At 37.8% G+C, this 25,864-nt stretch overlaps 1 protein-coding gene across 2 annotated transcripts in view; it reads right to left on the minus strand.

Annotated features, from left to right (window-relative positions):
* Window positions 1-8,979: 8,979 nt before the first annotated feature.
* Window positions 8,980-25,864, minus strand: part of slc9a1a (solute carrier family 9 member A1a) — a 39,370-nt gene continuing 22,485 nt past the window's right edge. The window contains exons 5-14 of one of the 2 annotated variants that reach the window (XM_014985008.2): window positions 25,477-25,694; window positions 25,099-25,292; window positions 23,381-23,470; window positions 21,881-21,951; window positions 21,083-21,259; window positions 20,483-20,615; window positions 20,280-20,381; window positions 19,658-19,736; window positions 17,559-17,615; window positions 8,980-16,374 (exon numbers count right to left, since the gene is read on the minus strand). In XM_014985008.2, the coding sequence (XP_014840494.2) occupies window positions 16,097-16,374; window positions 17,559-17,615; window positions 19,658-19,736; window positions 20,280-20,381; window positions 20,483-20,615; window positions 21,083-21,259; window positions 21,881-21,951; window positions 23,381-23,470; window positions 25,099-25,292; window positions 25,477-25,694 (1,399 nt within the window). In that variant the 3' untranslated portion in view covers window positions 8,980-16,096. The remainder of the gene's footprint in view (window positions 16,375-17,558; window positions 17,616-19,657; window positions 19,737-20,279; window positions 20,382-20,482; window positions 20,616-21,082; window positions 21,260-21,880; window positions 21,952-23,380; window positions 23,471-25,098; window positions 25,293-25,476; window positions 25,695-25,864) is intronic. The other variant, XM_014985017.2, reaches the window with a different exon arrangement.

A 25,864-nucleotide genomic window follows, 5' to 3' on the forward strand; every position in this document is an offset into this window, starting at 1 on the left:
AGGATAAGAATAATGTAAAGTAAGCAGTTACGGTAAATGGTGAATGGCCTGTATTTATGTAGTCCAGAGGACCCCAAAGCGCTTCACACTACATTCACCCATTCACACACACATGGTGGCAAACTACTAGATTGTAGCCACAGTTACTCCAGGGCAGTTTGACAGAGGCAGGGCAGTGACGCACCACCGCCAGTAGGCAAGGCAGGTCAAGTGTCTTCCCCACAGAGAGAAGGATTCAACTGACAAGCCCCTGGTTACAAGCTGAATCCCTTCTTTCTGAGTCACTGTCACCACTTTACTAATCTAACAATCATGTTTTTGAAAGCCAGAGGACCACCCATGTACAGTATAACATTCAAACACCATCTTATATAGAGGGATTCTAGATAAGACACTGTGCAGCCCCACTCTTTTCAGATGATTCTTCCTCGTTTTATCTGGAAATCAAGGTCTCAAAGTCTGGAGGAGGACTGGAGTGACAGAACCCAAGTTTCTTCAGGTTGAGTGGGAAGTTCTCAGAATCAGTGTAGATTTTGGGAGCCATGCAATCTGCTGATGTTGGTTCAATGTATTTCATCAAGTTCAAAGTCAATGCAGCTATTTACCAGGAAATTTGAGATCACTTCCTTCCTCCCTTTACTGACAAGCTTAACAGTGATGCTGATTTTGTTTTCCAGCAGGAATTTACACCTGCCCACACTTCCAGAAGTACCATGACCTGGTTTAATGATCATGGTATCATGCTGCCTGATTTGTAAGCTGGGTATTGTTGAGCGAAAAAATGCAGAAGCTGAAGGCACTATCAAGGTGATCAGGGCCTCCCTAATACCCCAGCACTGTTGCAGGCTTATCATCTCCATGCCTCTTTGCATTGTTGCAAAAATTCATGTAAAATGAACCAAAACCAAGTATTGTGCACATATGCTGTGCAAGAAAATTGGAATATACAGTTTACATGATAGAATTCTTACTTGAGTGCAATCTTTGGCTTCTCTAGCCACCTCTGAAAAGCAGCCCTAACAGAACCAAAATGACTGAGTGACATCCTGCTGGTAGATATTTGTATAACCATATTTTCTTTCAGTATATTACGGGTAGAATATAGGGAACTAACACTCTGTGGTCATAGAGATTTCAAGGAAAATAATAGGAAATGACAGTCCTACGTTGTCAGTAGGAAGCATCCAAGCCATTACCCAGAGCATGTAGAGGGCGAAATACAATTTATTACATTTTCAAATCCAAACGGAGTCTGGAATACTGCAAGAAATGGATCAAGGCCTGCAGCGGACCTCATGTCCAGTTGAATAAAACTGATCGACAGCAATTGCCCCATGTTCATCTGCATAAAGGTAACTGGTAGTAAACATCGCAGTTTTTGTCATAAGGACAACTAAAAAAATCAATAAGTGAAGGTAGTTATGCTTGATTTTATGTGTGTAAACTCCATCGTAGCTCTTTGGCAGCATGGAAACACCTGCTGCAGTAACTGTGGTACTTACATTTAAGCACCTTTTTGATACCGTTTATTTTTAAGCATTTTCCTGAAGGCAGATTCTGGAAGTCATTATTACTCACCTGTTTTGTACATGCAACATGTGTCCCGACACAGCGTTCATACTCACATCCAATGAGACTTTGTGCCCCTCATTCTTTCTCTGGATGTTAAAGACTTGGGTTTTAACATTGTTTGTTAAATAACCATAGAGTTGTAGCACTCTGAGAATTTTCTTGCCTGTCATCTTTTCCTCAATGTTGGCTGATAAGGCAAAAATGACTCAAAAAATGTCGGGTAATGCACTGAGCTCCACTACCCTTCCCAATATAACACTATTTACATTATGTTTGTTCTACTTCCGCATGGGGGCGGAGCCGGTGTCACGTCAAGGGGAGACGTAACACTTAACGCAAATGTCCACCTTCCAGTCCGGTAGGTGGCGTAAATGCATCTTAAGTTTGTTTGCCATTGGCCAATAATATACAAAAGAACTTCACGCATGTTTGGGAAACATAGTGGATATTTACTGATTAAGAAACGCATACAAAATTTAAAACATAGAATTTAATGGATGTAAAGTTGCTTGCGATCCGCCATATTAGAAAAGAAGAAAAGGAAGATCCATCCTCATTGCTTGGTATGACAAGTCACACACAATTGATCAAAACTGCACAAGTTACAGTTAAAGACCATTATATATATATATATATATATATATATATATATATATATATATATATATAATTTGTCTGCAATCGTTTTTTGAAGCCCATTGTTACTTTTCAAAAAACTCAAACTTTGCGCAGCTGTTTCGGCCTCTGATTAAAATTGTAATACATCAGTGCGTCAATTTGAGCAGCGACGAAAACAACATCCCATTCATATGATGAAGCACTTACCTGGAATATCAAGAAGTTTTCCAAATATTTAAAAACCCTTGTCTCAATAAAACAATATTAGACCACGAAGAAAGCGAAAAGTCCAAGACTGTAACCTTGCAACCTGCAGCCAACTGAACCGGATGTGACCCGACATCACCTAATTTGTTGCACCTGTTCTCCTGAGAGAAATTTACAGTTAAATCCTTCAGATTCAATCGGATTCCCAATCATAGCTATTGTTCTTATATCTGTTGATATTGGTTGAATAGGTTTGTTTCATGAACCAATTCTAATTCTTGTGTATTTTTAGCTTTATATGATTATGTTGATTGTGTCACAGTCCATATTTTAACAGAAAAACGTGTCTCCTAAGCATATTTACATTCCACTGCTGTTCCTGCTACAAGCTTTCAGTGTGTTTTAATTATATTCTGCGATAGACCACACTCGTATTTGTCACAGAACCATTCTCCTTCCTGAACAGGACACAGGTTCTGTTCTGCCCATGCTGTTTAACTTATGTATGAAAACTTTAAGCAGATGAATTTGGCTCTTTCGGACATGTGTAAATGAGCCAGATTGGTGGAGGTTCACATTGATCTCCCTGATATCTTGCCTGGATGCTTTTTATTTTTCCATGGTGTCCCACTAGGAGTCTGTGTACTGTTGACCTTAAAACAGGGATGCCTCGGCGCTTTTTTCATGTTGTGTACCGCATTTATTTAACTAAAGTTAACGTTCAGATTACGCATTCTAAGAAAATACAAACGATATGAGCTCATAGATGTGGAGCTGAAATAATTATACTCATTTCCAACTTCTCAGTGCACAATAAAGTAATTTCATCTGCTGTTTCTGTAGCTGTAAGTCTCGCTACATTGCCTTTAATTGCAGATTTAAATAGTTCAGGCATGAGTGAGAACCTAAAATAATCAGTATGACTAAGCATCGACTGAGTTTACATTTTGTCTCTGCAGCTTGCATACCAACATCTCCATCAATAAACCAGCATCTGCTGCTGAGGAGTATGTAGTGCATTTAAAAGACCATGTAGTTTGTGTTAGGGCCCCTGTCCAGTTTTATCCTTTAAATTCATATTTAGAAAAGCTCAGATTGAGGACTATGAATCATGATACTGAATGGTTTGAGCAGCCCACAATGTTCATGCCAAAGAGTACAACAGAATTAGAAATATGTGTGTGTTTAAATCATATTTGTGTTAGGAGGACAGAGAGGGGACTGTAAACATAGTGTTTTCTCACTAATAAATAAGATAGATGGGCAGATAAATTGTCCATTAGCAAACAGCCTGCACAGCAGTATTGCTCTAATGCCTCTAAAAGCAGCAAGCTTTTGGGCACATCAAGGCTTTTTTTTTTTCCCTTGAACTGAAAATGAATTCCAGATCCTTCATCTAACCCCTGGATGCCACCCAAAGGCTTAATAATTACAGCATGTAATGTACACTGTCAGTGTCACTGATGGCTATGGGCATTGTCTAAGATGCATGAGGAACTTTTTGTGACCCAAGCGAACAGATTTTCCCATATTTTCACTTGATTATTTTAAAACAATACCTTGTTCTCCCTTCCTGGTTAAAAATAAAATATAAGAGATCTTAGCATAGTCTATAAAAAAAATAAGCTCAAGTGAAATGCTCTGACTAACATCTAACGAGGCAAAAAGCCACTCTGGCATTTTTCTTTCTCCCTTTTTGTCACAGTCAGGTACATATCTTAGTCTGAGCCAACTTTAAGGCAATTTGTATTCCATTTGACTCTGTGTTTTCACTGTTGAGCCATTGTTCAGCGCGGCCCATCAGTGAGTCAGTCTGCTGGGTGTCTGTAATTTAGAGAACAGAAGAGGATAAAGAAGACAGAATTGTTGAATTAGTCTTTTTAGCTTCAGATCTGACAGAGTTTCCCCTGAGAGGAGATACATCTATGAAGCATTTAGCAAGCTTCATCAGTGAGAAAAGGACAGTTTGTATTCAGAGAAAGGCACTTTGTGGTGGCTCGGATTCTGAGAAGAGCTGGCCCTGAATTCATTTAAAATGTTCATAATTTCTCCAGGAAAGAGGCATTATGCAGTTTACAAGCAGATCATGCAGGCATTCAGGATTTTAGGAAAACTGAGCAAAAGGTGCAAGCAGTGTGGTGTCTTCCTTCCAGATTTGATCTAAGAACCGTTTTAAACAATATGAATCTTTTAAGCTTAACATCTTGATCTTATACCTACAGTAAACAGTGAAGCGAGGATTTATTTGCCCTCTATAGATTTCTCCTATTTTTGCTTATAAGATTAAAGGAGCGGGTAGAAATGTGAAACTTAAGCATGTAAATATACTTTATTACTGTCCTTTTGTTTGCTTTTGTTTTAAATGGATTCTCTTTTTACATAACGTTGTTTATTCTTGTATTTCACTAGGTTCAATAATGTCAGAGTCAAATCATCATTGCCCCTCTTGTTAAACCACAAATTACGTGTGATAATCCTTTTTTTTTTGTTGCAGCATGTCAGTGACATAAGTCCAGTTAACACGGGTAATGCGGACAATTGCCCAGGTTTTCATTGTAAGGGTCCAGATGAGCACAAGAGAAGAAAAATAGTCTATTTATCAGTCAGCTGCACCCTAAATTAGATTTGTATTGCTTAATTGCAGGTGGTGTCAGTGTGTTGGTGTCCTGTAATCAGTAGGTTCGTTGTGTTTGCTGCTGACATCAGAAGGACCGGGTCTTGTGACTGGGACTCCACAGCATTCCCACAGCCGAGAGGATTTCCTCCATTCTGACTGGTTTCGTGGAGGCGTGTCTGTTTGTGCATCAATCAAACTGAGTTCACGTGATGTGAAATACAAGTGAGCCTTTAACCTCTCTGCCTTTAGAGAGAGAGTACCTCATGCCATTTCTGTGGATGTATCACTGAGGCTGCCACTAATAGAAATAGGTAGAACTGACAGGAAAACACTGTCAGCCTTTTCCAGCTTAGAGACCGACTGCTACTCATGAACTGCAGGATTAGCACAGCTTCAGGTATTGCTGGAATGAGTCCTATGCTTAAGAAAGTCTTAAGAGAAGTTGTAGGGGCTAAATATGTATTATTCTTGATTTCCAGTCAGGGACCACAAAAATCAGTCCTGGGGCCACAAATTGCCCCCGAAGCCACACTTTGGTCATCCCTGAGGTAGGCACTATTTGTGTGTTCTTAGGGGAAGGCCGGTGTATCCTCAGAAAATACACAGATATCAAAAAATAGACCACAAAAATATTAATCAGCGAAACGCAGATAAATGCAATTTCCTGTGTTCCGCCTCTGCTTAATAGACACATCAAATTGGGGTTTCTCAAAATGCCAGGTTATACATGAGTCCACTCATTGCTCTTGCATGGAGCTCCGCTGGCCAGTGACAGCCTAGTTTATCACTAGGATGGATGAGGCAGGGAATACAGTGTCACTGCTACCAACAGACCAGGGTGAGACCAAAGCATGGATGCTTTCTCACCAAAAAATAAATGGCTTGCACACATAAATGTCCCTCACAAAGACCCTTTCTCATCCACCTCACATTTACTCTGATGGCATTTTTTGCTTCTGCTGCTAAAATGTCATTTACTGTGATGGCGGACTGCACTCACACACACACACACACACGCACACACACACACACACTCATAGAGAATGCATCCTTGTCAGCTCATTGCTCAACATGCCGGCACCCCGATTGTTCGTGTACGAAAATCATTTTGGCAGAAAGCACAGCGAGGGAAATCTGGCACTGCAATGTGATAATGTTTGCAAGCAGTTAATAAGGATGCATCCCTCAACTGTGCTTTGTTATCAGAGCAACTCATGGGTTATCAGCTCAGAGTTATTCACACAGACATAATGCATCGGGAGACCAGGGGCTGTCACTGTGCACCCGCTCTACTGAGTCTGCTTTTGCATTTACAGTCACTGACAGAACGTGTAGTTACCATAATGCCTCTCAGTTGGTCCTTCATGCCCGAAACAGCTGACTATCTCTAAAACATTTCCTGCAAACTTCACGGTGTCCTGTAAGCCCCTCTTGTTCTACTCTTGTCTTCAAGCATTCAATCCTTTTTCCAACTCACCCTGATGTTTTATTCAACAACCACGAAGCCGATGGAAAAGTCCATCTCCGTTGTTCTGCTCATTGTAATACATCAAACAACGGGCTGAGATGCACCGGCCTGTTCCCGTGTGTCCAGATCAATAATGTCACAACGCCTACGAGTTGTTTCTTGAAGGACCCGGAGCAAAATGTTTCCTGACACTTAAAGGCGTGGCCTTGCAGGATGTTGGAAGTAAAGCAAGAGGTTGAAGAGACTGATTATGGACTGTGGCGCTAAACCTGGAGCGTGATTATAGAAATATGCAGAAATGTGCAAAGGATGATACTGGATGATACTGCTGGGAAGCTTAGCACGATATAAATGTTTCATATCAGTCAAAACCGATAATTGGTGATATTAATAAATACTGATTTTTTTTTAATTTTATTTGAAATATCTGATATACTGTCAAAATATTGGGATGACCTTTCCCGTTTTATCCAGTTTTCATTCTACACCATTTTTAAAATTATTTTTAAACAGCCATGAAGGGCCGTGGGGAAAATCTGAAGCTGCTGCGGTGCAAGTTGCTCAAGAGATTGTTCTTAGGTAGTCAAAGAGCGAGTGAACTATGACCTTTAGTTCATAGAACTAAAAGTCTTAGAAATGCCTCTAAACCAAATGGTTTGGTCAGTTTTCTACCAATGCATAGACACACAAAACAAACAAGTAGCTAATTAAAATGTCATTTGATTTGATGAGAAATACACATAAGCGAGAGTGCAAACTGTAAACTTTAAGATTAAAAAAAAACTGGAAAAATATTGATTGAAATGATTTTTAAATAAAAAAAAAAATATTCCAGCACCTTGGAAACAAACTGTTAAGAAAGTTTGGGTGACTTAAAGGTGCTGTGCACCTTTGCAGAGAATACTATGCACATATACATCACCCAAAAACTTTAATCATTTTAAAATCATAAGAAATTATTTTACTCTTATATATTTTGGAATCAAATAAATATTTAAACGGTTTAGCTCTGTTATGGCAGATAAGCAACTGATATAAGTAAATATTCTGCAGCTTAAAGTTAAAAGGAGCTAACCGTTTTAAGGAACGGTTAGAAATGCTGGTGCTTTGAAGCTTTCTTTGAACAGAATTGTCTGAGATTGGTTAAAATTGATTCAATCAATAAATTTAGATGAAAGCACTGCCAGATTTATCGGATTTTCTGAAGACTTTCTAATGATGTTATTTTATGTGCATTACCCTTTTAAGCTGAGGGAGAGGCCAGCTACCAGTTTACACTGAACAGAAGTAAACATCACCTGAACAGTGAGCTGACCTTTGACACCTTCCTGAAGTTTCTATTATCGGTTCCTTTTTTTTTAAAACATTTTTTATAGAAATCTAACTCCAAACTGCTGCAACCCTTCTTCAGACCACAATTCATAATCAAAACCATCCTTATTGTGCAACCAAATATTTTCAAAGCACATCTTCTGAAGCTGAAAATCAGAGCATTCGCTTGCAGAGCACATCAGCCAAAGTGCTGGGGGTTTTTAAAGCCAGAACACAACAATTAACCGTACAGTAAGACGAAGTATATGAACCATGTAAATGAGAGGGAAGGCGATAGAAAACACACCATTAAGCTGATGGAATGAGGCCAAAGAAAGACTGGACCTCCTTCCCAGCTCACCAGTTAAACCTGCCACAACACGTTCCACATATAAATTGTGCCCTCTGTGAGATTAAAGGTGAAAATTGGAGAAGTTTGTGCAGCTGAAGCAGATGGTGCTTTTTATGGTTGCATAGTGCCATCTGCTGGCATTTTAATGTATATCAAACACCGACGTGGATTACGATGGCTTTTACTTTTCACAAGCGATTCAAGTCTAAAAAAAAAAAAAAAAACTTTATCAGCTTGTCTATCTATATATTTCCAATTTAAAGTTTCTCTTACATTTTTATGATTACTTTGATGTATTTAGAGTTTTAAATGTGTTTGCTATCACCATGTGAATAAATGGTGATTTTTTTTAAACGTCAAGATTATTAAGCAGAGGTTGATTTTTGGATACCTTAGAAACGTGGAAGCACCAATAAACTCTTCCTATATTTAGGGGTAATTAGGAGTACTTTGTTATTTTAAAAAAATGCAATTTAGACATCCAAAGACATGAAAGAATAAAAAAATAGTTAATCCCATACGAATTCCACATTTGACAAATTACAATTGAGTTAATATAAATCAGATAAGGATGCAGGTCAGACCATTTTGAGAGCTTTCAGTTTTTTGAAGATAGTTGTAATTTTCACCCCAATATTCAAGTTAGGGTTTCATTTCTTCTCCACAGCATTTCAGATTATGCATAATTAATCCACAGAACCCCATTTAACAAAAACCTGAAGTTATCAATTTAAGAACAGTAAATGATTATTCTCTGTAATGTTACCCACTTTAAAAGCTCCTGCTTTATAAATAAAACACAGGACACGTTTGAGTCATCACAAATATTCCAACTTTGTTATAAAGTTAAACTTTAATGTATAATATATGACGTACTTTACATGGCCGTAGTTAGTCTTAGTGGTCATTACAATGAATAGATGAGATGATCACAAGAAAGTGCACACATTAAGTAGTCGGACTCTGATTTACACATCAAATATTGAATTTCCAATAATATTGTTTCTTTATGTACAACATATTCCTATTCATGTAGATGTGTAATAAAAATATCTATTGAATACAATATTTCAATTAAACAGCAGGTAATAAAAATGTAAGGCATGAAGAGAAAGAAAATGTGACTAAACTGTAACTAACTCACGCTGACATCAAGTTATAACATAATTGTTAAGATTTTACATCCCAGCTTCTTTAAAGTCAGCACATCCTGTAATAAGGCCCATCATAAAGTACATTCCTTTGCCACTGACGTGTCGCCTGAAGCACAATGTTTACCAACTACATTAAAGCCTTTTATTGCTTTCCCCAACATCAGTGTTTCTAGATCAAGGGTTAGTAAAGTGCTCTGCAATGTGTAAAATAGCACAGAGTCAGACCTGGAGAAATGTAGAAAGTCCAAGTAAACATGGAAGAAATATGATCCCTGGATGGTGAAGTAATGACAGTACAGAAATTGTTATGATGACAACATACAAGTGTGGATTACACAGTGAGTCCCATCTGTTATAACTGCAGTAATAATCTGCAATGTGAATCAAAACGTTGTTGTCTGAATGCATTCGGCTCGTGGTTATGAAATGCTTTCAAGCAGAAAAATTACAAAAAAGGTTTTCAATACCAAGTTTACTCTTTGACAATTGTGTTACTGCAGAGTAACACAGGTTGCATTACTCTGTAACTTTGAAACCTGGAGAAAAAAGGTAAAATAAGTGATACAGAGCTTTGAAAAAGTTTAGGCCTTTTGGTCACACATAAATGTTTCAGATCATCGGACCAATCCTCAAATTAGAAAAAAAGTAATCAAACGCAAAATATAGTTTTCCAAAGTTAATATCACTTAATGAGTAAAAGCTATCCAAACCAATGAGGCCCGTTGTGAAGACATAATTGCTCTCTTGCTAAGTCAGAAATTATTAGTGATTAACGACATTTTTTTTATTTTTAGGATCTAAGCTGGAAAGGGTTGCAAAAGCCTTTTAAAGCCTTTGTGACTCCAGTAAACCCCAGAGAGAGACATGATCAACAAATGGAGAGACTGGCTTCCCAGAAGTATTACCCAGGACGCATTTACCCATCAGTCAGAGCTGATGATTCAACATTAAGAAACATGCTGGACAAAAATAGCATCCAATATGAAACCATGGATGAAAAAGCAAGAAAACCAGCAAGTCTGTCTCATAATTACAAAATAAATAAATAAATATATGTGGTCGCAACGATTTTTGTAATATTTTGGGGACAAGCAGGACAAAAGTGAATTTTTTTGGAAGGTGCGGACCACATTACACCTGGCATAAAACTAACAGCATTTCACAAAAAGAACATCATCAAACATGATGGTGATGATCTTGGCTGCTTTGCTGGTTGTCTGGCCATGAACTTCAGACTTTCAGCTCAAGCGCTGCTGGAACAATGATCTAAAGCAAACTAGAACGTCTGCTTAACAATGGCTCAATTTCTTTTGTTTTTTCTTTTGCTGGAAGTGGTTTAGTCCATGTCCGGACTTAAATCTGATTGAGATGTTGTGGCGTGATCTTAAACAGTTGAAAGCTTCCTGGTTGAAATCCCTTAAACATGGAGGCAGCGGATTGGGCTAAAATTCCTCCACAGCGATGTGAAAGACTAATCGCCAAGTTTTCTTTTATTTTTTTTCCCCAGTTGGTTTAGATAAATTTTCCCCTTCAATAATTGAACTATTATTTCAAAACTGCATTTTGTACTACCTCAAGTTAGCTTTGAGTGATATAAAAGTTGCTTGATGATCTTAAACATTTTTTTTGACAAAAAAGCAAGAACAAATTTGTTTTCCACAGCATGGGATACAAAAGTAAAATAATGAGTGGACAAATCTCCACGAAAGGACACATGCAGAGGGTGACCTTGATTTAAAGACAGTTATTGCTTAGGCTGTGGGTCTGATTGTACTCACTTTACCCAAGAAAGCAGTTCATCTTTAGGAAAATTGTGAATCAGCGAAAAAACTCAAACACTGAGCTGAATTGATCTTTTTTTTTTTTTTTTCAGGACTTTCTATTTTAAAACAAAGGTCAAAGTTCACCGTTCAAGTAAACATACGATGACAAAGTCACAGTAAAGGTGAAGCTTCCTGTACATGAAAACTAATGCATTGCACACTTATTTATAAAAGCAGAAAACGATGACATCATATGGTGAATAACAAATGTTCCCTAATGAAGCACTTGAACATGTAAAACATGATGAGCGTGAAGGCAGACGCGTAAACAAGAACAGAGAAGCTCGGGTGAATGCTGGTGTTGCTTTGTCATTCAGGCAGGGATGACGAACGCAACAAGTTGAAACAATCCGCCACAGTAGAAGAACATCCAGTGTTTACATCAACAACAGGAAGAGATTATATCATAGATAAGCAGACACAGATTGTTTACCTTTAGTTTGACCAAAGCAAGAAGTTATACTGCTCATGAACACAGTCAAATATACTCTAATACAGGCTTTATGGCTTCAGAATAAAGGATTTTTGCACCAAACATTACTCTGTAAAATATCTGAGAATGTTTGCCTAAAATATGCATTTGGTATGAAAAAGAAAAGTATGAAAATAGTGCTCCTTTCTTTTTTGTTTAAAACAAAAGTCTTTGGAATCATTGAAATTAATCATGAACATTTCATTTTATAAATGGAATCTAAACATACAAGTTCTAGTTCCCTCCCATATAGCAACATAACCACATTCATAGATCATCTACTTTTAATTCAAGCAGCTGAACATACTGAAAAGCATATGCAATATATTCCATATATAGATGTGCAATATGTCTTGCAAGACTGCTAAACATGAACAACAACCAAAAAAACTCAGCAGGAAGGTTCAACGATGAATAAACAGATTTTGAGAAGCTGTAAAGTTCAGGAGCTTGTTACATTTAAAAACAGCAATAAATTCAGTTCTGCCTGAAAAGCCCCCTCAGGAACAAGAGTAAAAGCATGTTAATTTGTTTTAAACCATACAGGGTTCGTTGCCGTTGTTTCCGTATATTTTCAGATAATTGTCACTCTCCCATTTCTATGGTAATTACCTAAATTAGTTAAGTCTGCACAGGAATAATTTCATAACAAAATATATCAAGATCATAGTACAGCATCACTGCAAATGTGCCTAGTGCAGCACTGTACAAAGTTCCCACCAATATATGGTGCTATAATATCCACAGAAAGCTGGAGTAAAGCTGAGGAGCACATTAGTTATACAAACAAGAGTCTTCAGATTTTCTCTTAGCAAATTGAGGGTTTTTGGATTACAAACCAGGAAAGACTCAATTATCACCTCAAAAAATAAACAAACTGATTTACGAAGCCTGTGTGATGTGAATTTTGCTATCCTCTAGCGTCTGCTAAAACTCTCAGCAGACATTCATGTGTGGGTCAGATTAAGAGGCAGACTTCCACCTTGGTTGTATTTGTGTCAAAAGAACAAAGAATGGCTGCTTCAACTGACTGGGTTTACAACTTTGTGTTCTGCAGCCATAGCTTCGTATTCTCCCTCCCCCACAATGATTACAATCTGAAACAAAACTTTGAGAAAAAAAAAAAATCCCTACCAGCTATTAAATGAATTAATCTGACACTATCCATTTTTGTGAAGGAACATTGTAAACATGCAGGGCAGAACAATGCCATTTTCCTCTTTTACATTTAAAGTCTGTTGATGATCCACATTTCTAGGGGCTTGTGGTTGTTTTTATGCAAGCATCAGAGCGTAAATGATGTAGGACACAAAAACAAACTATATTACTCTGGCATTTCTTCACAGATGACTGATAGCAGAAATCTGTGACTCAAAATCATTGTTAAAGTCAAACTACTCAGCACCCTTCATCCGCAGAACTCAATGACAAACGTTCAGGGTGACATCAAATGTACTATTTCAACCAGAAAAAAGAGCAAACAGAGATAAACTATGGTCCTACACAACTATCACTGGATATCTTTCTCCAGTTTAAATGCAAACTTTGGTCAATAACGTAAAGTTCTTCTCCTATGTTGGGTGAAATTCTTGCGGAACCCCCCCCTCCCCCCCAAATCTTTCTTATACCAGTTGATGTCTCATGAAGTAGGAAAAAATATATATATATAAAAATTATTTTTAAATGAATTTAGTCTTAGCTTTAGTGCCATATTACATATCCTTCATAAACTATAAAAAAAAACATGAAGGTGAAAACATTGTGAGGCTACGACAATTAATATTATTTTTATATTTTTGTCAAGTAAAAATGTATACATTTTTATTAATAATTTGTATTTCTTTCCATCTTTATACTACTAATACTTTATACTACTTTATACTACTAATATAGCATAAACCAGCAAATAAGTTTTATAATTAGTAGGGCTGAAACGATTCCTCGAATGATTCGAGTACCTCGATTACTAAAATTCCTCGAGGAAAATTTACCTGCCTCGAAGCTTCGTTAATTTATGTTTTATTAGTTAGCGCACCGTGTTCCGGCCGGGACTTCATTTGCGTTGCGCGGAGCTCTCACTTCCGCCTCTGAGTTGTTGACAAAAGCTAAGTCTCAGCGGCATAAAGTCCAATCTTCAAGATTGGCCCGTGGGGATTTTATTGATTGATGATAATGCCCGACTTTTTATCGTTTTTGGGGAACCAATAAGCATCCTTAAAATGACTGGGGAATGCCTGTAGTACGGCAGCATTTCTCCTCCGGGGCTGGTGGTTGAAAGCGAACGGCGGGAAGAGCGCTGAGGTGAGCGGATAGCCTGAACAGGGCGGGCGGCTGAGTAGCTGATGCTTACCGTGTAAATGTAGCTTTACCGACGAACCGCACAATAAATTTCATATCCCGGTCTGAAGAAACGGGTGGCGGAGCGCATCGTACATGGCTGGTAGATGAGTTTCTGAGTGTGACCAGTGAAGGTGTCGTAAATATCCCGTATTGCTTCCCCCCGTGTTCGTCCCCCGGTCTAACGGTTCGTCAGTCCGCTGGTCTATTTCCTCCCCTCCACCCCATGTTCGTTCATTCGCCCTCTCCTCCCACTCCAGGCGGCATTTCCCGTATTTTCAAACCCAAAGCGTGACAGGTTAGGTGGCAAGGTGAGTTTAATTAATCTATTAAACTCACTGAAGATGAATATATAAACTAAAAGCTGGATTGTAGACATTTTTTATAAGCATATTTGTGAGCCTGCCTCTTTGTTATTAAATTCAATATAATTTCAGATTTTTCTATAACTTTTCTTCTGGTTAACTTAGAAAGTGAGCTATTATTGTTACAGGTTAGTTTTCTAAACTACAAAAAAGCAACTGTTAGGGATGCTCAAATATGGAAAATTGGACTGATATTGATATCTGATAGTAACACCGGTATTATGCCAGATTTACCAATATTTCATTTTATAATTTTTTTATCCGATTACTCGATTAATCGTAAGAATAATCGATAGATTACTCGATTACTAAAATATTCGTTTACAACAGCCCTAATAATTAGCACAAGGACTATAAAAACAAAATGAATTCAGTTGTTTGATATTTAGGTTTTGCAAGTTTACAGAGCACATTTATGTGCTCCAACAAACGGATGTTATATATAAATGTAAGTTGGAAAACCTTATTAAATATTGTGAAATGATGTGGAAATGTGACATTTCCGTTTCTGTAAACAACGATGATGTTGATAGTTACGTTAACATGATTTGAGTTTTATCAAACAGGATTAGCTGATAAGTTAGTAGATAGACTGTGCAAAAAGTTCAGGTGAATTTATTTTATCGTTCACTGTTTTCTATAATGCCCAAGTTTGATTTTTTTAACTTCACCTTTAGCAATATTTTTGCATGAATAGAGAAGCTAAACCACTTTTAAAGGGTATAGAAAGATGATATTATCATTAATCACTGTATTTTAAACATCTATCCTGCATAGATTTACATTTTTTCCAATGACATGCAGACAGTCAGTGATTCAGAAGGTTGTAAAACATGAATAGATGGCTGTACAAACTGAAAAAAAAAGAAAAAAAACATTCGAAATATGTGATATTAGAAAATGGTTGCTACTGGGCACTTGGCTATTAAAGTATGAGGGGAAAAATTGCTTTAACAACTTTTAACCAGACCTGAAAAGGGTTCTTATAACTGAGGTAAATATTTGTAGATAAAAGTTATTTTAAGTACGATGTACCAAATATACTCCAACTTTCAGACGAACTCAGTTCCTAAGGATCAAAACTCACCAACCTCCTGCGATACAGAGGGTTCCATATAATTAACGCCGCAGTCGTAGGAAAAAGGCTGCAGTCTTTACAGATGTAACGTTCTTTAACTCAGTGTCCTGCAGAGTAAACACATCCAGCTTCAAATCGGCACACTGTAATATGATTTCAAACAGCTAATGGTAAAACTAAAATAAAAAAAGATATGTCATTTTAAATAAGGCAAAGAAAATAATATTCTAGTGAAAAAAGGCCAAACGTCTCACACAGCTACATCTATGTGTTTGAATCCAGCAGACAGATTGATGGTGAAAACTAAAATCTAAAGTGCAGAGCTTGACAGGGAAAGTGAAAAATTGACATTTATTTTTACTGATTATGTTCAGGGCAAGAGGCCCTGAATGTCTCACTGAACTTAACATTAATGACATAAGATAAAAATAACATTGTCTGACACTAAAACAGTCCAAAGCTTTGGTAATGCATAGTTCTTTCCTGAACGTCTCAGATCGTCAGTCCGTCTTCTCCCAGATTTTAGTTGCAGCAGCAAATTTCAACTGCTGTCAACAAAATAAAGAGCAATGACAATAATAAGCTAATGGCTCTTTTTCCCTCTCAGGCTTGTTCTCTTGCTATTTATTACTAGTTCTTACAGCATTTGCAGTTTTGTTTGTTGTTGTTATTTTGAGAAAATTCCAACCAGAGCAGCAGCTCTTCTCTAAGAGATCTGCATCTTAAGTTGGTACGGGCTCATCGTCATCGTAATCCTCATCGTCATCCACATCGGGCCCCGGGTCGCTCAGGCACCTTAACAGCTTCTGCTGATCTCTGCCGTCATCTTTCCCACTTGTTTTGTAAGCTCTGCTTGAACTTGAAGGAAGGCTCATCGTCAGGCCTTGGTCCTGTACGGCCTCATCCAACAGCCTGACGGAGTCTGGAGACTGTGGAGACGCCAGATCAATCTGGATGGTGGGCACGTTTTCTGCACCTGGCTTTACGTAAGCCTGTGAATCTGCAGGCAAAACAATAACATTACTAGGCTATCACCAATATTAGGGTTTTGAAACCGATTACATACAATTTTATTATTCAGTCGGCATGCATGAGCTTAGACAGTTGAGACCAGATGTTTACATACAGTGTATAAAAAGGGCAGTCACGTTTTTCTCACTCCGACGTTAAATTAGACTAAACTTTTCCGACATTAGAGCTTTTATAATTACCAAGTTATTTCAATTTGATAAATGCCAGATAATTTTTACACCTGTGAATGCACTGTAAGGCAACGCTGTGTGACCTCAGAAATATATCAAAAAGAAAAATCAGTCGGTTCACAAGAGGATTTTGCCTAACAACCACAGCTGCATATTGCGGATAAATTATCAGACTTCCAAATGTAAGAACAGGAGGCAGAAAGCTGCGGGAGGAACTAGTGCACTTCACAAGAAAGACGTCATCACAAGGAAAGAGCGTTATGTGGAAATATTGAAGCAACTGAAGCAATGTTCTGTAGTGACCCACAAAAAAAGCCCTGATCTCAGCTACAAATACAAATTGTGGGAGCTGAAAAGGTCTGCAAGTTGGGCAGTCTACATCACTTCTGACATGAAAAATGGGCTAAAATTCTGATTCAAGTAATACAGTTACAATTTCAAAGGCAATTCTACCAAATGCCTAGGAAAGGCATGTCAACTTTATCTCTCAATTTAAAGAATGCTATTAAAATAATAAAAAACAACAACAACACAAAAATCTCTCTTACTAATAAGGTATTTATCAAATAAAAATATTGTTGGCAACCTTTGCTCAACTAAAACAGGTTATGTGAAGTTAGACCAGAAAAGCCTGGGTGTCTTTTCATACAGTTTTACGTTAACATCTGGTTTTAGTGGTAATATGCAAAGGGAGAAAAATATGAACTACATGTAGAGGTCATAATGTCACTCGTCTAATTAGACACTTTTGCAGTTCAGCAAATGCTGAGCACAGCAGCTATCAATGCGAAATAAACACATGCTGGTACTATTCTACTGTATTTAAGCTTATAGAGACGCTGCTGAAGCTCCTCATACACAACATGCTGCTAATTAGAGCCTACCTACATATCTTAATTAATAATGAAGAAATAAAAGCATGCAGATTAGAGTTGCTGTTGGCACATCTGTCCTTCAGAGGACTACGCTTTACTCTACATACCTGATGACTGTTTGTTTCCTTTTTTCTGCTGAGCAGGTATGAAATCAGTATTTCTGCCTAAAATGAAACCAAACTCTGGTTTAAATGCCGGCTCGCAAATGCAAACATGTTTCCATCAGAGGAGTCGGGGGAGGGGAGGGACATCAGCACAGTTTATAGCACATACAGCGGTGTGAGAAAGTATTTGGCCCCTTCCTGGTGTTCCATTTTTAAGTTTGTCACACTTCTGTGTTTGAGAGCATCAAACACATTTAAATATTAGCCAGACACAAGTAAACATAAAATACAGTTTTCAGGGTTTCTGCAGGTTTTACCAACTCAATTAAGACCTTTTAAGATGAATTTTTGTACAGAATGAACACATCATTACATGGATTGGCACTGAGGTTCTTTGAGTGTTGGTGTGGGGTATTTTGTGAACTCTTTCCTAGTTTATTTCATGTATTTCTTTCATGATGTCAAGGTTTTGAGGATCTATTGGCGTACTTCACTCATCCTATTGAAGTGATGTTTTGATTGAGAACAGGTGTGGTAGTTATCAGGCCTGGATGTGGCTAGAGAGAGTGAAATCAGGTGTGATAATCTATAGCCAAGTTATATTTTAACAAGGGACTGGACAGAAGGCAATCACTTTTTCACATAGGGCCAGGTAGGTTTGGATTTTTCCTTCCTTAATAATAAACACCTTCATTAAAAAAAAAAACAGCATTTTATGTTTAGCTGTGTTGTCTTTGACTAGTATTCTAATTAGTTTGATGTTCGGAAACACTAAAGCATGAAAAGCATGCAAAACCCAGAAAAGGCAAATCAGGAAGGAAGGGAAACAACTCCACACCACTGTATTCATATGCATCTCAATGAATTAGAATATCATCTAAATGTATTTCTGTGGTACTTCAGTTCAACAAGTAAAAATGACTATATTGCAAGAGTCTCCCAACCAGTCATTCAGAGCTACTGTCCAGCAACTTTTAGACACATTCCTGTTTCTACAAACCCAAATCACATAATTAGCTCATTACCAGTCCTCTTCAGAAAATGATGTGGCACTGAAGAGTCAAGTCAGCAGGGATGAGTTGGAGCAGGGATGCATCTAAAAGTTGGAGTACCCTGTCTCAAGGGGAGTGGGGTTAGACATCCCTGTTTTGTAGAGTGTATTTTATATGCAGAGTGTAATATTTTTATTTTAGTGTTATTTTTGGTTAATTTTGATGATTTTGGTTTGCAGAAAATTAAAAGTTAAACTACAACATTGCATAAAAATCAATACAATAGTTTGTAGACTCAACATTTGGTTGAGGACTTATTTTGCATGACTTATTGTATTAATACAATGTGGCATAGAGGTGGTCCTGCTAAGGTGCTAATGTAGCCTTTGTTGCATTAATAGTGTCCTTCTGGTCATCTGCATTGTTGGTTCTGCCATCTCTTACCTTCCTCTTGTAAACACGCCATAGATTCTCTACGAGGTTCAGGACAGGTCATTTTGCTGGCCATTCATGCATGATGGCTTGCCAGTAAATTCTGCATTAGTGAATCTGTCCTTATTGTACAAACTCTTATTCACATTTCTTTGTGACAATCTGTTACCATTCTTCTATTCTACCAGTGTGGGAAGGTGCCATGTCCTACTGGGACATGGAATCAGGTTCTTCATCAAGCCTGTCAGCCTAGGGGGAAGCATAAAATGCTAACAAGTTTTCAGGTAGATGGAGTCATTGACTGTAGACTTTAGAAAATACAGTGGAAGGCTGTCTTATTATCCATGCTCATGAAGAATTTGTACTGCACCTTTTTCCTCCACTATGTCCATTCTATTAATATGTTTGGATACAGCATTCTGATTAGCAAGCTCCTTTGACAGTGACCTTAAACTTTATTTTATTTTCACTTACTGAAATAATTTAATCTTCTGATATTTCCATTTATTGAGATGCACTTGTATTGATTTTCAATTACTGAAAAATACACACATAAAATCTATCTGATCCGTCCGGGTTCTATTACAGGGGAAAAGTTTGTCTTGGGTTTTAAGTGAGATCAGACACTAAGAGGTTAAATCCATTACGCTTCTGTGTTTAGTTGATGCATCTATTTACCTGAAGCCATCCTGGCTCTGCTCATAGTTGGGGAGCCCTGGGGACGAGGGACGCTCAGGTAGTTGGTCATTTGTTTTAACTGGAAAGACAGAAAATAACTCAATTTTACAAGAATATTTAAGACATAAACAGCTGTGTCAGTATTGCACAAAGCTTACATAGAACAGCAATGAGAAAATAACATTCTGGCTCACTCAGTTTCCAGGGAACTTAATCCCAACTCACAGTGTTCAGTGCCTCACCATCGACTCAATCAGTATCTTTATTAAACAGAATTGAATTTGATGTTTTGCTTTATGGGAGCCTGCAGAAATCCTCCACAGTGCTCAGTGACTTCTAGCACTTTTAATTTATCCTAAAAAGGAGTCAATTTCCTTTTGCAATTACAAGCTGACGAAACGGAAGAAAATGTATGACTGCTCATCTGAGAGAATAAATTAGCACCTCTTTGAGTCAGAAAAAAAATCAATTTGGTAAATTCAGAATTGACTCTAATTAAATCATAAATCATGCTTTTGGCTGCATCAGTTTAACTCCTCATAGCTGCTCTCACACAGTCTGTATATTTTCAGTAATTTTCTTTAAGCTCATTAGATGATTTATGAGATGAAGTTTTACATACCTTCCAGTCCAGATCCATCATCCTCCTCTTTTTTAAGATTAAGTCATCAAATCCCTCCTCATCAGGATCAACCACCAGAGTATGCCTGTTGTAGGACTGCAACTGAGAAACAAAAGCATAAAAAGTTCATATGCAGAGACTGGTACGTTTGAAACTAGTTATATAGTCGCATTTTTGCGTAAACAAGTAATAATGACAGCTACCCTCTGTCGGGTCTTCTGAAGGTTGGTCCTGAGGATTTGTCTGATCTCTTCCTCTCGACCTTTGGTCAGCTGTGGAAGAGCTCTTTCTGAAGGTCGAGCAGAAGGAGGAGAGTGGATCTTGGGCTGAATGTTCCTAATGGGAAAGAACAATCAGAGATGTTGTTTTCTTGTCTGGTGCAAAAATAGCTGGTCATCATGTTTGCGTTTCTTCGTCACGTTTGTAACTAACTGAGCAGAGGTGGTCAGTGCAGAACAAGAAGAAATCTGCCACACGTTCACTCATATTAAGGATGCAAAAAAATTATGTTAAGTCAATGGATCTAAAACGAATAGGCTGAGTGTTTCACATTATTTAAAGTATTTGTTTTTACAAATAAAATGTTTGTTTTCTTATTTCTAATATAAAAAGGCTTAGGAAGTAAAATGAAAAAATTAGCAGAATGTGGCAATTTCTTTATCTGATCAATCCATTCCTAATTAGAATAATCGATAGAATAACTGATTTCCAAAATAATTGTGAGTTGCAGCCCTAAACCTTTGCTGAAGAATTGATCAAACATTTCAGAGCTAATTTAAGTAACTACAGTCTGTAGTACTCACTGCATGGAAACAGTGGAAGGGAAGGTAGAGTTGAGCTTAGATCCCCCTCCGCTCTCCACCATCTGAATAGCGTTCTTCATCTCCAGTTTGTGGTAGAAGGCAATGAGCTGTGGTTCTTTGGAACGATCGCCTGCGATCAGTATCTTCTTCACATATTTCTTGTTAAAGCGGTTCAGCCTGAGAGGAGAATTGCAGTGACGAATAAACAACAACAAAACGGAAAAAACATTGAGGTCATTCTTGTCAAAGAGTTATCTTTCTTTAGGATGAAAATACTAAAATCCAACCAAAATTTTAGATCCATAGTTTTTATGTTACCTCAAGTTCACTTTTAGTGAAGTACCTGTACAAACTTTTCCAAAATGAACATTTCCACATTCCGTATCATTTTGGGTCATTTCTAAAGTCCAGTGGAAATGGTTTGCTTTAAATGTCAAGCAAAATTGTACCAAGATCATGTTTTTCCAGTCGTGATCCGTATCTCATGACAGCGGAGGGTTGGAATGTAAACAGACCAGCAAATAGAGAGCTTTTTTTTGTCACAGCTCTTTCTTCATCGCAACAAACCAAAGCAGTGCCCATCTTGTTGGCCCTAATAACTCATCTATGCAATTCCTGACAATAGGAGCAGTCAGTGGAAAGCAACAAAACTTTCAGGCTTTTCCTTTTGAAAATAATTTGGACGGGAAATGTGTAAGCAAAAAGGGTCACATCACTCTCAGGTTTTTTAAACTATATAGTAACTATAATAGCAATATATATTCCAGGTAAAGTCTTTGCTCCAGTTAAAATACATACTTGTTTTTCCAGTGGTGATGTCCATAGTGTCCACAGATATCCTCAATCCCAGTCAGCAGGTGGTCAAGGAACTGAAAACAGATGTGAAAAAAGAAAGAAAAGTGATCAGACTACCTCCCCTTCATTAATAGGGATGATTTGTATGTGCTGCAAAAGATTCTAAGCAAACTTAAAGTATAATGTGGAAACATTTGTCTTTTGCCATTTCTTTGAGAGAAGGTGTTGTAAGTAACTATTCACATTTTATTTAGCTGCTTCTTGTAGTTCTTGGATTAGCACTGTTGCCTTCACTAACAATACAAATATCTGGGCACATCAAGTTTAACATCCGCAGTCAGCGGTCTTTAAAATAAAATCTATGAGAGGAAGTGAACAGCAGCAGTTGTTGCCAGGTGATTGATTGGAGCAGCTTTATTAACAGGAGTGGAATTCCTGCTTACACAACCAGAGAAATGTAAGAACTGATTTGTTGTTTAGACTGTAGCCGACCCATAGACTGGCCCGGTGCTCTGACTAAGCCCGGAGATGACAGTTTGACAGCTGGTGTTGCTATAGTAACAAGTCATTAAGTAGAACCACTCTATACACTTCTACTTTGGCTGAGGAAAATTATAAATATACAGACTGGACCATGCTGTGGCGGTGAAGAGTCATCTGTAAAAGTGTTGCCACTACACAACTAAGAGATCAATGCACTTTTATAATTCTAGCATCAAACTGGCTTTGTTTAGAACAATTACTCTACTTTTGGAATATTTCCTCAAAAGTGTGGCTGAAGAATCAGACTAGATATTAAGTTCAACGTACCACTGCAAAATACATCATACCGCCATGATAAACATTTCTGAAAAAATATGCATCATGCTTGAGAAGACATGCACTAGTAGCTCACATCATTTACTGTAAAAATAAGAGTAGATAAAGACTAGTTAGAAGTCTGGATGGCAGTCTGTTTAGATCTTTTTCCACACTGTGGGGTTTGTGCAACTCTCGCCTCCCTCTAATCTCTTCTGGTTTACACTGAAGGAGCCATTAGAACCGTCTGCCCCTCTTGCCTCGAGCAGTGGTGACTCATCACTGAGCCCCTAGAGAGTGTGTGTATGTGCATGTGAGTGCGCTGTGGGTGTCCAGACTTGTGTAGTTATGTTGCAACCTCAAAAACATTCAGTACTGAAGACGTAAACAAAACGCTTAAACAAAGCGCTAAGCACAGAGATACTAATAATGGAACAGAATGAGACAAGAAAATCAGTAATTGTTAATGGTTTTCAATGAACAGACATGGAGTACTGCTACACAGCCACTGGGTGGAGGCAAGGCTCAACATTTGACTGAGTAAATTACATCAGAGCTTCCTGAAAGAGCTGATGAATGTGTCAGTTTGTTCCATATATGGATGCAACTGAATGTGTACTTGAAAGTGGAAATGGAACATGCTCTAGTCATTCCAACGAAAAAAAAAAAAAACACTGAGAAGAGCTGCCTCTTCATAGGCCGTACCCGGGTATGGATCTCCTCATTAATGGAGCGCTTCGCCTCATGTTTCTTCTTCACTGCCAACAGCTCCACCAGGGGTTTAATGGTCATACCCTTAAAGGAGGTGAGAAGAACAAACCATTATTTATGTGAAATCCCTCCTAATCTTTTGCAACGACGGAAATAGACTGTTGTCATCAATCAATATTTGAATTGTGATAATGTTATCTCTCCAGTAATTTTATTATCTGTTTTGGCATTAATGTAATGTATAACAGATTATTTTAATGCCACTTTGATGTCTTCCAATTCGTTAATCAGGGTACAGATAACTACAGTAGAAATGCACAGAGAAATTGGATGGTGAATATAACCTATTGATTTTACATGGGTTGTACAATAAAACTGGGATCTTTTTCATCAGTGAGCAGCCTTCACTTAAAAGCAAAAAAAAAAAACAAAAAAAAAAAAAAACAAAAGAAACACTCTATGATGTGGAAGACTGGAAAGTGAGGTCTCAGAGCAACCCTGGGTTCAGCATCAATGTAGCTACTGCTCATATAAAACATAGTGAATGTTGTCGTACAAGCTGTATAAAAGGACTTCTGATAGCAAATGTGAAGATTTGTGAACAAGTACCTTTATTGTTTAAATGCAAATTAGAGATAATTACATTGTTATTGTCTTGTGTTGCCAATAGCGCCTGAACAATTAGCAAATCCCACTGGCTTCCTGACTTGCAATCAGAACGCAAACAACTCAGTGTGGTGAAACCAACCCCATTATATGATACTGCTTCTTTTGACAATTAAAAGACTATTATTGACAGGTAAATCTGTCAATTGTAGTTAAATAATAACTTAAGAGCTGTTCAACACTGACTTATTTTTCTCACTCACAAGCAGCATAACGTCATCTCTGGTCCTAATAGAAACAGTGACTATTCATATAAAGAAGGAATGAGCACGTAAAGAAGTATCCTGATGTTGGGCAACTTCCAGACCACAAACAGAAACCATGCCAATCCTAAATCTCATTAATATGGAGGGAAAGACGGGTCTGTTTGTGTATCTTTGTTCCTGTCTGCAACTATAGGCTTGACTGTTTGCTTCTCTGACTTAAAGAGATTAAGCCAAATGTCTGCCTTATTCCAACAGCATGAAGAGGATGACAGCACATTGTAGCTTTTTCATAATGAGTCTACATCAAAACCTGTCATTTTATAATGATTACAAAAATCAGAGGAATGACCAGTAAGACAGAAAAGTGATTCAGACTCAATAAGCAAGCAAAATGGTTTATAAAAACAAACAAACAAACAAACAACAAAACACTGAATAGATAAGCTGATCAGCAAGGGCAAAGATTTAAAATGTAATAAAAAATAAAAAAAACATTTCAGCTAATTCAAATAACGTCCCAAACTCTCACATCCTCATCAGTAAATGTCACAGCATAAATAAAATGTCAGCAAATACACATTTAGCTGTGAGCTTCAGGTAGTGAGGACATGAGGCCACTGGTGCAGGGGAAAAATTCAAAGTAGATGAATAAATGCAAATGTGCTGTGCCAAAAGTTCTTTTGCAAACCAAAATGTTTGCTGATCACTGATGCAGGTGATGCAGGAAAGTGATTATCTGGCAACACGAGAAATAATTAAAAAGCTGAAAGAAAAATGCAGTTTGAGCAGTTTCTTTAAAGTTAATGTGGGCTTATAGAAAAATCGCTTCGGTATATTCACCTGAACAAAGACGGTGAAGAAAATAACAGTGATGATGGCAGTCAGGAAGATCCTCTTGTGTTCCGAGTGCAGAATGAAGCCCAGGGAAAAAGCAATGGCACCTCGCAGTCCACCATAGGCTATAATGAACTGATCTTTGGTGGTCAGCTTGACGATCCGGAACTTGTTAATTATAAACGTAAGACCCACCACGCCTGAAACCAAGATGAAAAGAAAAGAGGAGCCAAAATAATGTACCATCATTTAGCTGACTTTACACACCTAATGCACATCAAAAAGCCTCCTTTCATGTTGGAAAAATCTGCAAGGAAATCCTCACTGTTGATGTTTCTTTTTGAGAAAAAACAACAACAAAAAAAACAGAGATTTGGAGCTGACCTATGACTCGTGCAACCAGACACAGGATGACAGTCGATGTGAGGAAGACCCAGTCCCAGTGGTGTTCTCCTTCCACTGTGGCCACACCCAGAAAGATGAAGATCAATGTCTCACTGACGCTGCTCCACATTTTGAGGAAGTACTTGATAGTGGTGTGGGACTTGTGCGATATATTAGCTTCTACGTAGGGTCGCATCACTGCTCCACATGCTATTAACCTGGAGAAAGAGAAAAAAAAAGTAGAAATCTTGTGTCAGCAAAAGTAAAAAAAAAAAAAAGAGTGGATCCATGTATATTGCTAAATGTTTTCCGACTCAGACATTAAACGTTTTATTTAAAAGAAGAGACTGCTGTCTGGAACAGTGCTGCAATTACTAAGCTTGAATTT

This window comes from Poecilia mexicana, unplaced genomic scaffold, assembly GCF_051168715.1.
Source record: "Poecilia mexicana isolate PSO_F unplaced genomic scaffold, ASM5116871v1 scaffold_16, whole genome shotgun sequence".
Lineage (NCBI taxonomy): Eukaryota > Metazoa > Chordata > Actinopteri > Cyprinodontiformes > Poeciliidae > Poecilia > Poecilia mexicana.